The sequence below is a fragment of the Onychostruthus taczanowskii genome, unplaced genomic scaffold (assembly GCF_017590055.1).
Source record: "Onychostruthus taczanowskii isolate IOZ18803 unplaced genomic scaffold, ASM1759005v1 scaffold37, whole genome shotgun sequence".
Lineage (NCBI taxonomy): Eukaryota > Metazoa > Chordata > Aves > Passeriformes > Passeridae > Onychostruthus > Onychostruthus taczanowskii.
Window position 1 is genome coordinate 650,913 of NW_024501126.1, and position 13,610 is coordinate 664,522.

At 45.1% G+C, this 13,610-nt stretch overlaps 1 protein-coding gene across 1 annotated transcript in view; it reads left to right on the forward strand.

The window, feature by feature from the left end:
• The first annotated feature begins 1,992 nt into the window (after positions 1 to 1,992).
• The window catches only part of ABCA12 (ATP binding cassette subfamily A member 12), a 76,542-nt gene continuing 64,924 nt past the window's right edge, over positions 1,993 to 13,610 (forward strand). The window contains exons 1-2 of the mRNA XM_041411784.1: positions 1,993 to 2,061; positions 5,810 to 5,903. Of these exons, the coding sequence (XP_041267718.1) occupies positions 1,993 to 2,061; positions 5,810 to 5,903 (163 nt within the window). The remainder of the gene's footprint in view (positions 2,062 to 5,809; positions 5,904 to 13,610) is intronic.

Here is a 13,610-nt window from a genome sequence, read left to right on the forward strand (position 1 = left end):
AAAGCAGACGAGTATAATGATTTAATAAAGTCCTCGTCCTGTCTTCTGGAATGGGAATGCTATGGTGCTTGGGGAGTTGAATGCAGGTGCTCTGAGAGCCAACTGACATTGAGTTATTCTGATTTTACAGTGATGATCTTGAACAAATTATCCTTTGGGTACTTCCCAAGGGGAATGTTTGTTGACTCAGTTCACAAAGGAAGTAAGGATGTGCATTTGCTTGGGAAAATTATTATCCAAATCATAGTGCTCTTTTGAAACAGTTGTTTGACTGAATACCAAAAAGAAGCAATCAGACACTTGCCTTAGAAGACCTTGGCAAGGCAGTGAATGGTGAAATTATAAATTTCTTCTCTCTTTACCCCCTCAGAGCAGAATTATCTATATTTGGATTTCTTTTTTCAGCCCCAGAGAGGAAGTGAATGAAGTTTGCAAATCGTGTTTGGACCAAATGCAGTGAATCTGGCTGTGCCTCCTATGTGAAGCTGAAGTAGAACAGTGTCCCAAGGAGCAGTGCTTGTTCTCAACTCCCAGACCCAAATGAGGTCTCTCTCCTTCCTAAGGATATTTGGTAGAGAAATAAACAGGGAACATAGAGCTGGAAGGTTAGACATTTAGGTTTCTTCCCATTGCTATTAAAACTATACCAGGGAAGCATTTTAGGTTAATTTTAGCTCCAGCTTCACTCCCACCATTGGAATGTCCAATCTATTTAGGCTGAAGGTATGTGGGGCAGGGACTGTTCTGGATCTGTTGCCATTCCCACCTTTGCAGTGCTTCCTCACCAATCCAGAGGAGCTGTTTCCCTTCACCAGGTACTACATCTCTCTCTCAGTGCTTTCAGCAACCCTTGGATCAAAACTCCTCTGCTGCCATCTCCACTCTGGTCCTGGGTGGAATTTGACAAGGACTTCTTCAAGACGGTTTTAATTTTTGAGGCCTGAAGTTAGTTTGTGGCTGAAAGAAATGCCATGTACAGGAATGTTTTTGGATGTCTTTGGTGGAATATGCCGAGAACAATGATGTTTTCCATTGCTTGCCAAGTGCTTCAAGGATGGTCTTGGTGTTAGCAGACACCTGAGGGGCACCAGAGCCCTTCCAGCTGACCAGAGCCCATCAGACAAATCCATATTTCAGATTTATGCTGATCCTTTTGTACAATGAGAGTTCCCTGTGCTGTCATTGCTTTCCACTGTACCTGCCTCTTCTCTTTCTTCTCATCTTTGGCTGTTCTTTTTAGGCACCACTAGCTTGGGAAATTCAATTATTAGTTGAATAATGAGTATTTAAGCCACACTAGTGCTCTGAAATCTTGTGAAATCTGACCCGTTCTCAGGGGACATGGTGTGTTTCATGGAAACCAGTCAGTGAGAACCCCAGGACTTGATTTCCTGGAGGAAAAGGAAGATGCAGGAAGCCAAGCAGTTGGATCAGTTGCTGAGAGGCATGCTGTGGCAGTGGATGCTTTCTTCCCAGGCATTCCCTGTGAACCCAGGGAAGTCAGACTGGCCTGGCAAGTGGCCTAACTCTGCTGCTGATGACACCTCTCCAGCAGAAGTGGTGTGTGGGCAGACAGGGAGTTTCATCATGGGGAGGAGGAGGCATGCATCACCTTTTGTTTAAGCAGAAGCATCTTTTTGGAATGCTATCCATTTTATCGGTGAGGGCTTGGACAGGGAGCATCCAGGAGAGGCTGGATATTGTAATTAACACAAGTGGAGGCAGGCTGCTGCATCTGCCCGCCCGCCCAGAGAGGAAGAACCTGTTGAATTTGCTAGGAGCTATTGCTGTGAGGACAAGAGCCACAGTTCCTGGGAGTACAGCAGCCACAAGTGGATGGAGTAGCTGCTTCAGAGCTATGCTGTGGGGAAGAGGCAGAGGCCTGGATTTTGGACACTGGATGCCCTTTTGGGTTAGAGCCTCCACTTTTGCCTCCTAAGCGCGGGGAGGAGGAACACGCAGCCCCCTCGCTCTCGGTCGGGTGAGCCAAGGATGGCTGCGCTCTCCCAGCACCTCAGGATCCTGCTCTGGAAGAACTGGCTGAGTGTCAAGAGGCAGCTGGTGAGTGTGGGAACAGAGGAGTGCAGGAGGGGGATCCTGGAAACAGCAGGAGCTGAGGAGCAAGGGGGGGCACTGCAGAGAGGGAGGTTGTGCTGTTAGAATGGGAGGGTGGTGGTAGAAGTGGAAGGAAGGAAGGGAATGGCACAGAAGTGAAGGTGGGCCTTGTGTGAAGCTCAGGAGTGCAGCCTGAGCACCATGGGTGCCTCTCTTGTTCCCTTGGGACAATGTCTGTGCAAACAAAACGGTGCACAGACCTGAGTTAGGGCTGCAGTTCTGTACCTGCTGCCATGTGAGCAGACCCTGTGCCTGGTTCACAGCCTCTGAGGAGCCCCTGGGATTTGGAGGTGATGGGGCTGCCCTTACACAGAGCCATTTGTAAAGGATGCATAACAAAAAAGTAGCTCTGAGAGATGCAGGTAGGACAGATTTCCAGTGCAGTCCAGTGTGCTGCAAATCAAACACCCCAATGGTCTTTCTGTCTGAAAGATAAACTATTGCCAGCAATATCCAGAGAGGGATCTGAGCTGCAGCAGCATCGGGGAGCAAATGTTCCTTTGGGAGGCATTGCATGGTCAGGCAGAGTAGTTTTGTCCCAGTCCAGTTTTGGTCCAGCTGTGTGTGGTATTTTCAGCAGAAGCCTGGGCACTTCAGGGGGCTGCACCATAACCTGTGCTCCAGAAACCCAAATGTGGTGGAATGGGAACCTTGGCAGGCACAGGAAGTGCTGGCCAAAGAGAGATGTCCATGGAGGGCGTGATGTGAGGGTGAAGTGAAAGGCCTTGTATGACTGTGTGCTTCTGCAAGGTCTGTTCCAGCTTGTCCTGCCCTATCTCCTGGTTGTGGAGCCTGATTCAGGGAGATGCTGAGTGCCTCTGACTCCTGTGGATATGCTGTGTGCCTCAGAGCCTTTTGCACTGCTGCTAAATACACTTTTCCTGAGATGCAGAAGAATTCCCATAAATTACCTCTAATTTCTCAAGAGAAATTGTAACAGCCTCGTTAAAAGCAGAAGGCTTGGGTCCCTTTTAGCTCTTGTGTACCCTGAGTAAATGTCACCTAAGCCCTGCCTGTGCTTCTGACCACAGTCTGACTTGCTGTAATTCTGGTTTCCTGTGGAGTTGAAATATCAACTCTGTAGAACTGAAATGTCAATTAAAATAAAAACCTGGCCACTGCTGACTATTTTGTGGCAGGCATGCCTTGCAACCCTCCTTAATTTCCCACTCTTGCTCCAAATTAGGGAGTTTGCTCAGGCTGAGGAGGGTGTGAGGAGGTAAACTCAGATCTTTTTGGGAGCAAAGTCGGGCCTGAGTGCCAAAGGGAACTGGAGATATTGGTGCCTCCTGTGTCTTGCACTTCATTATTTAAACAGAGGCAGGAAGGGGAGAGAAAATGTGCACTCGCCCAGAGATCCTAAGTAAGCTCCCAGAGATTAAATCAACTTTTAGCAGTGAAATAATCCAGCAACTAAGAGATTATGCAATTTACACCACAGTTCTTAGTGTCCCAAGAGCCAGATTGAGGTTGGTTGTGGTTCCATTCGAGTCAACATGTTCCACCTGCAAACCGTTTGGCCAGGGTGCTTGTCTTGTTTTTGTTTATTAGAAAAGCCTGGGACAGTGGGAATGCTGTGATGTTGCAACTGATGTGCCCAGCTACTATTAAATCCAATTAAATCACAGGACAGAGATACTGAGAGAAGACATGTCTGGAAAGTGGGGAGTGTAAGCTCAAAATGGGGAGGGACAATGATTTTCCTGAGTAGGAGCAATCAGTATTCATTTATTGTCCCAGGAATGTGACAGATGTCCAGCCCTTCCTTTAGGCAGCTTCTGACTAATATCAGTTTCTGTGCTGTTACCCCATAATTTTACTTTAGCCTGTGTGGTGCTAAACAAGGAGGGCACATTAATAATACCATTTGCATGAGAATTAATCACAGTTAAACTGCCTGTTTGGGGACTGATTATAGGGAAAGCATCTGATATAAAAAATTACTAAAATATGTCAGTGCCAGTGATGGATCTTGTTACAGGCTGGCAGTGTATACATAAAAAGCAGGAAGGGTACTGTCTGTCTAAGCTAAAATGTGACTGAATGCTAAAATTATAGGAGCACCTCTAAGGGGGTGTGTGGGGAGGTGCCTTGTGGTTTGATGTCTGTCACTTACCTATTTTGGGGCATGAATTTGCTGCTACTTTCAAGCCTGAGTCACCTCATCAGGGACGATAGGATGGAGTTGCTGTAGAACAACCATCTTTAAGCTGAGTTCTCTCCAGGATTTCTTTGTCTGTCTGTTTGGCTTTATGTTCCAGTGAGTGTTACAGGAAATGAAAACACGGTTATGGGATTGGAATTACTTTGGAAAAACAGCTTTGGGTAATATGTGCTGATCTGAAAAAGAAACAGCAACACAACGATGAAAAACGGGATTTTTTTGAAGAAAGACATCTTTGCAGTTCCAAAAATTGGCATGAAGGTAGAACAGCAATTTTGTAGCACAAAGGAGTTTCACTTTAACTACTGATGGTTGGAAAACTCTTAATCTAGTAAACATGGGACCCAGCTCACCAGCTAGCACAAAAGCAAGGGATTATTTGAATAATTACAATTTCCTAGCTCACAAAACACCAAGGCTTGCATTTTAAGATTTTGGGCATCGTCCCTACATTGGTTTACTACACTAGATGATTCATTCTAGTGTTTTCTTAATTCTTGTCCATTGAAAGGGGCAACACTCATGTCAGAGGTAAGAGTTGTATACATGTTCATGTGTTTTCCAACACATTAGGGCAATATTACATTCTTTCTCTTCCACTTTAAGTGGAATTTCTTCTTATATGGAAGAAATTCTTATGTGTGAGGGTGGTAAGGCCCTGGCACTGGTTGCCCAGAGAAGCTGTGGCTGCCCCAGCCCTGGCAGTGTCCAGTGGCAGGTTGGATGGGTTTGGGGCACCCTGGGGTAGTGAAAGGGGTCTCTGCCCATGGCAGGGAGTGGGACTGTATCAGCTTTAAAGTCCCTTTAACCAAAACCATTCTGGGAATCATCTCAGCTCATATGTATGGACTGCTTCAGTCTGGAGATGGAAGAGTTCCAGGGATTTGGGCTGTTTGGGTCAGAAGTTCTCATAAGGGTGTTTCCTTGATGATGGGTGTTCAGATGTGCGTTCTGCAGGCTGGTTGCACAACTCCATAAACCCTTTCCTCTACCATGCTTGAGCTCCACATCTTGTGAATGACCACTGTGAAAATCCTTTCTTCCAGCTCTACCATGAGAATCCACTGGTTGTGAAAAACAGCTACATTTTTTTGGGAAAACTGCTGTAGGCTTGCAAAACGCTTTAATTTTGGGGTACAGGTCAATTGAAGTCCTATTTACCCATCATTTCACTGAAAGGGAAACCAAGCTCTCACACTGCAGCTGCTTTAGCTTCTGGCTGGTGCTACCCAGCGTGCCTTTACTGTGACACAGCAGTGTCTCAAAGCTGGGTAAACACAGTCCTCCATAATTACCAGCCAAACTGAAACCTTATGCTGCTTTCAGCCTTGTTATTTGCTCTTAAGATCTTCGGTAGTTTTTCTTCCTGAATAGATAATGCTTGGATTTTAATTGTATGCATGCCAAGACAGGTGTGATTTACAATGCACCTCCTAACTCACTTAGGGCACTGCTTGTACATTGCAGCCAGGCTCTGGGTAACATCAATGCCACAAACATAACCGATATATTTTCATTGCTGTTTTATAGGTATGGTCGTTTGTTTTAATTTCCTGGCCTGTGGTTGTTTTCATAATCTTGGCCATTATCCGTCTCAAATTCCCTCCAGAACCACAGCAAAACTGTAAGTAACTGGTTTGTTTTTATGTCTGTGGGGTTTAGTTCTCATTTCAGTGACTGATGTGTTCATTTGATGTGTTTTGTTACTTTTACAAATTTGGCTCCGTGCAGTTTCCAGTGGAGATTTCCTGGGATGCATCATGCTGTAAATAAAATGTGTGTGCTCCTCTGAGGTTGTTTTTGCTCATGTTTTTGTTTTTTTTTTTTCCAAATTAGCTTTATAATTAGAAAACAACCTTAAAGAACTGTCTCGTACAGATTTATTTGGATGCTGCTCTGTAGACAGCAATATAAATTTCCAGGATAAACTGAAGGAGAAGAGGGCAGCTGGGGGAGAGCTTACTCAGTAAAATGAGTGAGGGCAGAGCCTGCAAGTGTGATTATGCAGGTGAGGTGGCAAACATGAGGTTGGTTAATATGAAAGGTTTTACTTGTGCATGCCATGGGCAAAATGTGCACATTAAAGTATCTCCCTGCTAAGGCTCAGTTGAAGAGTGATAACTTTCTTGGCTCCTGGGACCTGATGGTGCACGTGAGCCCCTTGTAATAAAAACAGCAGCTCCTTGGGTGGGTCAGTAGTTGGTGGGGGTCAAATGGGTGCAAGTTTGCACAAGCTGGTTGTCACTTGCAAGCCTGGCTCCTTGGGTCAGGAAGTGTCCATCTCAGAGCAGGGATGCACTTGGGTCTGCTCTAAAGCACTTCTGCTGATCAGTGAGTCCTTACCACCATCAGCAGCATGTCCCAGCCCTGAGCACATTTGGTCATGAAGTTACAGAGTATAGTAGAGCAAGGAGTTCATCCAGTTGGGGGCTTCTTTATCTTTCACAGTGTTAGTTTTGAGTTGAAGCAAATGATAGAGCCATATAATGGTTTGGCTTGGAAGGGACCTTAAAGATTTTCAGCACTTGGTTGACAGCAGAGACACCAGCAGGGATGACCCACATGGGGCTGTCATGGGCCTGCAGGAGCAAGGCCCTGGCGTGGGCAAGGTTGGGGGTTTGTATTTGGGGCAGGGAGACTGATGCAGGATGACAGGAGACAGTGCCTGGCAGCAGAGGAGACAAGCAGTTGGCTCCCAGTGTTTGTAGCTGTCCCATGTGTGAGATGTGGTTGGGAGGGATGGGCCTTGAACACTGGAATGTTCACCCTGCTGAATGCCAGGTGTGATTCTCTGGTTAGAAACTCCTTGTTCTTCTGTGAGGTGTGAGAAAGGACCACACTGTGACAAGTATCAGACATGAAATTAGGATAGTCCTTGTTGCAGAGAGCTTACAGCCTAATCCCACTGAAGCATCCCCCTTCCATAGGCAGGGATGTAGGCAAATTCTTCCTGAAAGTATCACAGGAATTCTTTAATGGGAAAGGACATTCTTGAAGTGTTGGGATCATTTTTTAACCCCAAGCCCATCTGCTGTCAGCAAAAGACCTCTTTAGGCATGTTATATATTCCAAGTTCTCCCAAATTCCCTTGAACAAGTTGGAGCAGGCAAGACAAGACATGTACTTTGTGAAAACCCCGGATTTTGCCAAGTGTGGAAATGGCAGACCTCCCACGCTGCCCCATCAGTTGTACTTCCTGTCCCCAATAAATCAGATGAGTTGGATGTCAAGGGAGCCATCTGGATGGGGAAATATTTATTCTTTTATTTGACACGGTTATTAGTTTGAACCTATATTTATTTGGAGTGTTTTTGCCTGGATGATCACATCTCTGCCTTAATGAATTAATAGGAATAATCTTCTGAACTGCAAGTAGCACCATCAATTGTGCTTTGCAGGAAAGGGGAAAGTTGAGCAGTGTCTTTGGATGAGTTCCCTTTCCTTCTGTAGATTAATTTTATTTTAGTACAAGTCTCAGTAAGTATGTGAGTAGGCGTCTGTCTCTCTTAGAAGAGGATGATAGGAACTCTCTCTTGCAAGAGAGGTTTTTTGCTGGAAAATAATGGTTTTTTGTATTCTTGTGATCCAGATGTTCAGAGACCATCTAAGAATCCTGAGGGAATAGAGAAGGATGCTAACCAGAGCATCAAACAGCCAGTTTCTGCTGCTATTATAGTTAAATAAGAACAGTTGCTTGACAATTACTCTTTTATTATTATTTTTTTTTGACCACTGGGAAAAATGTATCAAACTTTTTGCTTGAAAAGCAAAGGATAAATCGCTTGAGAACTTTCCTTTTTGATAGAAAAGCAGGCGGGGGTGGACACATCCAGGAAAGCTATTACAGGAGGGGATTTTATTCATTTTATTCATAAAATTCACCTTATGCTGAGTTCCAGTGCCTGCCTTAAGACAGAATCGTTAAGTAGTGACAAGAAGCTGTTTCCAGTTCTGCTGTCAAGAGATTATTGCAGGTAGACAAAAGTCAGGAAGCACAGAATCAATGGCACAGAGATGGAATAAGCTACTCAGATGCTGAGGTTTGGAGTCTTAGAGATAACCCCATAGAAAATCCCACTCTGTAAGCTTATCTTGTGTATTCAGGGCCACAGAAATATCATGAAATTATTTTTTTTTTCAATTAAAACAGCTCAAATTCGAGACAGTAATTTCTTCTGAAGGGCAGCTAATACACATTGAATAGATGGAGGATTATGTAGAGAAATTACCTGGCAAATATCACTCAAGGGTGAACAAATGGCAAGGGCTTCCTCCAGGAGCAAGTTGCTTGTGCTGAATTATATTGTGTAGCGCTTAATGCAAAGGGAGCCTGTGCCAGGCTGAGCTTCAGAGGGAAATGACATGCCAAATAAATGTCACCACTCAAGAGGTGCTCATAGGAGAACTAAGAGCTGAGGAAAACAAGGAGCTGAAGTCTGATAAATAATTTTCTTCAATCTAGGAGGTAAGAAAACCTATCTCTTCTTTATTCAGGGATTCTGTTTGATGATGTGTTTCCAGGTCAGCAGAGATTGTTGTCAGGAGAAATGAAAAAGAGATTTCACTGTCTGCATACCCAGTTTCTGTGATGATCCCAGAGCCTTACAAACAAAATCCCCATCCAACTTACTATTCACATTGCAGTTGTGACTTCTGATCCTTTTATTTCAGCCTTTGTCTTTGCTAGGAGACATTGGGATGTGTATGTGTGGAATAGGAAACTCTGGACTGGAAGCCTGCAGGTGAAAGCCACTGGGTTTGATGGTATCATGCAGACTTCTGTGCCTGTATCACCTGTTTTCTAGAGCAGGGACACAAGTCCCTTTCCATCCTACAGGTTTTAGCAAGGTATGGGAATTGTGTACGAGATACAATCTGTCCCTCAGGGCTCAGCCCACTCAGTCTGCAGAGGAGCCCAATTACGCTCCTTGCTTTAACGAGCTGGCACACCCTGTCACACCCTCCCCGCCCGATTTCTTCCTTTCCTGCTGGCCTCCTCTCCCCTGCTGTCAGCTGAACCTCATCAGTATTCCCGGCAGGAGCTCTCTTGGGTGTGGTTACAGAACCCTGAGCTGTGGGGAGGATGTGGGACAAACCCCACCCCTGTTAGACCCCGGGTCTGCTCCTGCGGCATTCCCGGGACAGCTGGGCTGTCAAACCCGTGCCTCGTTCACAGACTGTTCTTCATGGAAAGCAGCGATGCTCTTGGGTCTGCTCTTAAATCCAGCAAATTCTGCCAGGGAATTCGTTGGCAGAACTTCTCCCAGTGAAGCACTTTCTACCCTTCACCTCTGCCCAGAATTCCCCGCAGATTTCCCCAGAGTTGTGGAGATGCCTGCAAGGGTGCACTGCATTCACTCAGAGATGTTTGTCAGAGACACTCAGCAGCAGAGTCCTCCACGAGGCTGCACTTTACAGCCAGTATTCTGGGGGAATATCATCAGAATTGGTCAGTACCAGTACAGTGTTTGGGTCTAGCTTAGAGCCAGAGCCGTGTGGCACAGCACTGTGCAGGAGCAGATACTCTGCTTTCATTCCTGGCTCCAGTGTTCCTGGGAGAAGGAAGGCCCAGGATAGGCTCTAGAGACACTCAGCAGCAGAGTCCTCCACGAGGCTGCACTTTACAGCCAGTATTCTGGGGGAATATCATCAGAATTGCTCAGTACCAGCACAGCTTCAGCTAAGAGAGAGGCTCACTCTCTTAGCTGCATCCCATTCAGTCTTACTGTGATAGGTAGCTAGGATTTGAACAGGTCCAGAACTGGCTGGAAAAATCAGTATAGGCCCCTCTCTGATGCCTTAGAACGTATCTCACCTGGAGGTGAGAAAACTATGAAAATATGCTGTACTTTATAGGAATTTGCCTCTTAGTTGGAGGCACCTGTATTCATCTCTTTTCCCAGTAATGTGGAAAAATTAATAGGTTCCCATGCTAATTACAGGGAGTTGGGATGATGGCTCAGCTGCACAGGCCACTTCATTCATTTGGATAAGTCATGGATATTTATGCACGTCATAATCCACCCCCAGGGTTCAGCCTATTCTGCACACAGACAAGCACACAGCAGACTTCAGGCTCTCCTTCACCACTTGCCTGTGGTAGAGCAGCCCCACTCCTTGTGTTCCTTGACACTGCTTCATTTTCCTCCCGTTCTTTTCTGTCAGGCTTCCCCCCCTTTTCTGCACATGAATTTTTTGTCTGTGTCCATCTGCAGTGATTAGGAAAATGCCTCACCGTGCCTCTGGCTTTGGTGTGAATGTTTTTTACATTCTGTTGTGCTAGGGAGCAGGCTGCCCTACAACCCTCTGTTTCATTAAACCAGACCTGAAGGGGGTATGGATTATATTAATTAACCCCATATTTGCTGGAATAGACACTGATCTCCTTGCATGCAGAAGCAGTGCCCAGCCGTACAGTTCCTCATCTTCCCCTTGGCTTGGAGATCAACTGCTTAGAGAGCACTGTGATGTTTGTAATGCCACCCTTGTCATAAATCTCCACACTTCCCTTTCTTTCCACAGACTCTTCTGCCTTCTGGGGTGTGACTGAAGGATGTTCAGGGTTGGAGCTGGGAACTCCTGACTTACCACTGTGATTTTTCCTTCCTCATTGAAGCGGGGCCTTGGGGCAGTCACTTAATTCTAATTGACTTCCTGAAACATCTCAATCCAGGTGCTGGGATCTAAAAGGGCAGAGGTATTTTTCCAAAGGTGCTGAGCAGCTTGTCTTAGACTGAAATTAGCAGTTGTTGATGCCTGTGTTTCTGGAAAGGAGGTCACTTTTGGTTAAAGAATCTAAACCTGGGCTCTGAAGGCACTCAGCATTTAAAGATGTTGGTTGGGTAAACACAGTTTTTGTGCAGGTGTTTTTGCAAGAGTCTAGATATGGATTTAAGCTTTTAGGTTCCAGTTTCTTGCTGGGAAATGTCCTAACTCTCTTCTTAGGTGCTGTTTGGGTAGTCCCCTGCTGCTCATACAGACAAGATCAACCTGGCTGTGTTACAAGACAGGGTTAGTCTTGTCTGCATTAAATATTGCTTTTAAAGAGCCCTCTAGGAAAAGGGCTTGTGTGCAGTTACTGCTTTCTCCTGGTGTGTTTGTGCTTCAGGCAGTGGAGCATCCCTTCCTAGCACTGTCAGCCTCCTCAGCTCTGCCCCGTGGTGCAGACAGCAGCTCTGTCATTTCCCCACCTTGCCCTGAGTTTGCAATACCTCTTTGAAGGGTTCCAGGTTCCACCTCCTCTCCTTTGTTCCTGTCTTTGGTGTGGAGCTTTTCTCCTCCCTTTACACCTGCTGCTTTTTGGCTCCTTTGTGATTTTGATGCTCTCTGCTCTTTATGTCCTCCCGGATCAGTCCCTGAACCCGATGCGATCCGATCGCAGTGCTGATTTTTAATTTGTTAAATAAGGAGGTGGAAGTGGAAGGTCTGTGGGCAAGCAAAACCAGCTTGCCCAGTCTTAATAAGCATGGAAGTAGATTCTGTCTGCTCTGGGCTGGTCTTATTGCAGAGCCTGAAGTGCTTGGGGGAAGAATTGGGCAACAAAATTAAATGTTTCTTCCATGGAGGTCACAGAGGGAGGGAGGGAGGAGTCTGGCTGTGAGTTGTCTGCTGCTTTGATTTCAGTGTCCTAGGCAGGCAGCTGAGGACAGCATGAGAAAACAAGGGTCCTGTTGCTGTAAAGATAAAAAAATGCAAGGCTTTAAATGTCACCCAGCCACACTGGGTGTCCAGGGGGCTTGGATGGATTTATCTGGGGTCCTGCTGTGCTTTCATTTCAAAAATCAGGAGATGCAAAAGGACGCTGTAGTGAGGTGGGGATCAGTCTGTTCTGCCACGTCTCAAGTGAAAAGATGAGAGGAAATGGCCTTAAATTATGCCAGGGGAGGGTCAGATTAGATATTAGAAAAAAAATTGCACTGAAATATCACAGCAATAGAAGTGCCAGGGCAATTAAATATTCTCTTTTAATAGGTAAGGCATGAGCCAGCTGGGTATTCATGTATAAAAAGTGCCCTGCTTAAAAATTAATCTCATCTCATAGATTTGATTATTTGGTTTAGTTTTTTGAAAGAGATTCAAAGTCCTAGCATTAGCATAAAGCACTGTACAATTGAAAAAAATTAGGCAGCTTAAGTTGTTACTGATAAATGGATGTGAACAAAGCTGGAAATGGACACTTGCATGTGGTTGAAGGGAAACAGGATCTTTGTCATGTCATAAAATGGGCACTTTTGGTTTTTTGGCTGTTGAAAAAAGCAGAAATTAAAATGTCAAGTGATGCTGTGTGACAATGAGAAAAACTAGAAGGGAAGCCAGAAGGATGTGGGTACATTTGGCATAGAAAGCTGGGAGGAGGTCACCACAGCAGGACATATCCTCACTAGGAGTTTTTGTGACTCTTGAGATAAATATGGATCACAGCTGATAAACAGTTTGGGGTCTTTTGCTGCTCTGGGTTAGACCCCCACTGCTCAGGAATAATTTCAAGAGAGCATGTAGGAACACAGCACAGAGTGCTCCCTCCACTACAAAAATCCTGAAAGTTTTAAGCTTTCTTCAGTCAGAAGCTGACTGGGTTTGATCCATGTGATCATTTTAGCAGCTGCTGACAAATCTATTTTTGTGAATTTGTCTAATTCTTTTGAAATCAATGTTTTACCATGGCAGTAAATTCTACAACATTTTGATATTTGTTACAAAAATGTGGTTTTGGTCGTGTTTGCTGGTTATGTCCTGATCTCACTGTGTTGTGAGGGGTGACTATTTCTTCACCCTTTTACTCGCTGATTCCTAACTTTATTTATTTCTTTATCAAAACACTTTTTGGCCACCTTTTCCCTAGCTGAAAAGTCCCAGTTATGATGTCGCCTTGTATGATTTGGCAACGATTGAATGCCTTCCCAATTAAACACAATGCTTCCTAATGAAGCCATGGGCTCATTAGTGCCTCCAATTCACCAGAGCTGAGATTTGTGTGGATTTTTTATGAACTATGGGAGGAATTTGGAAGGACTTAGAGCACAGGTAGTGTCAGAGTGTGTGAATTTTGAAGGCAATAGAATTTTTTCATGCCCAAATAGTGGTGATACAACCCTAAACTAGAGGTGGGTAGAAACCAGAAAAACTCAGTTGTGGGTCATGGTGCTATGCCTCTGATCTGCTGAATTCCTGGCTGGATCAGCATATGGCTGGACTCAGCCATAATCAAATGCCACAAACCTCAGTGCAGTGGAAGCAGCAAAATCAATGTGGCAGCGTGGAATGTGGTCCATTTAGGTTTAAACATTTGGGTCAATTTCAATTAATCTTATGCACTATAGTGAAATAGTCA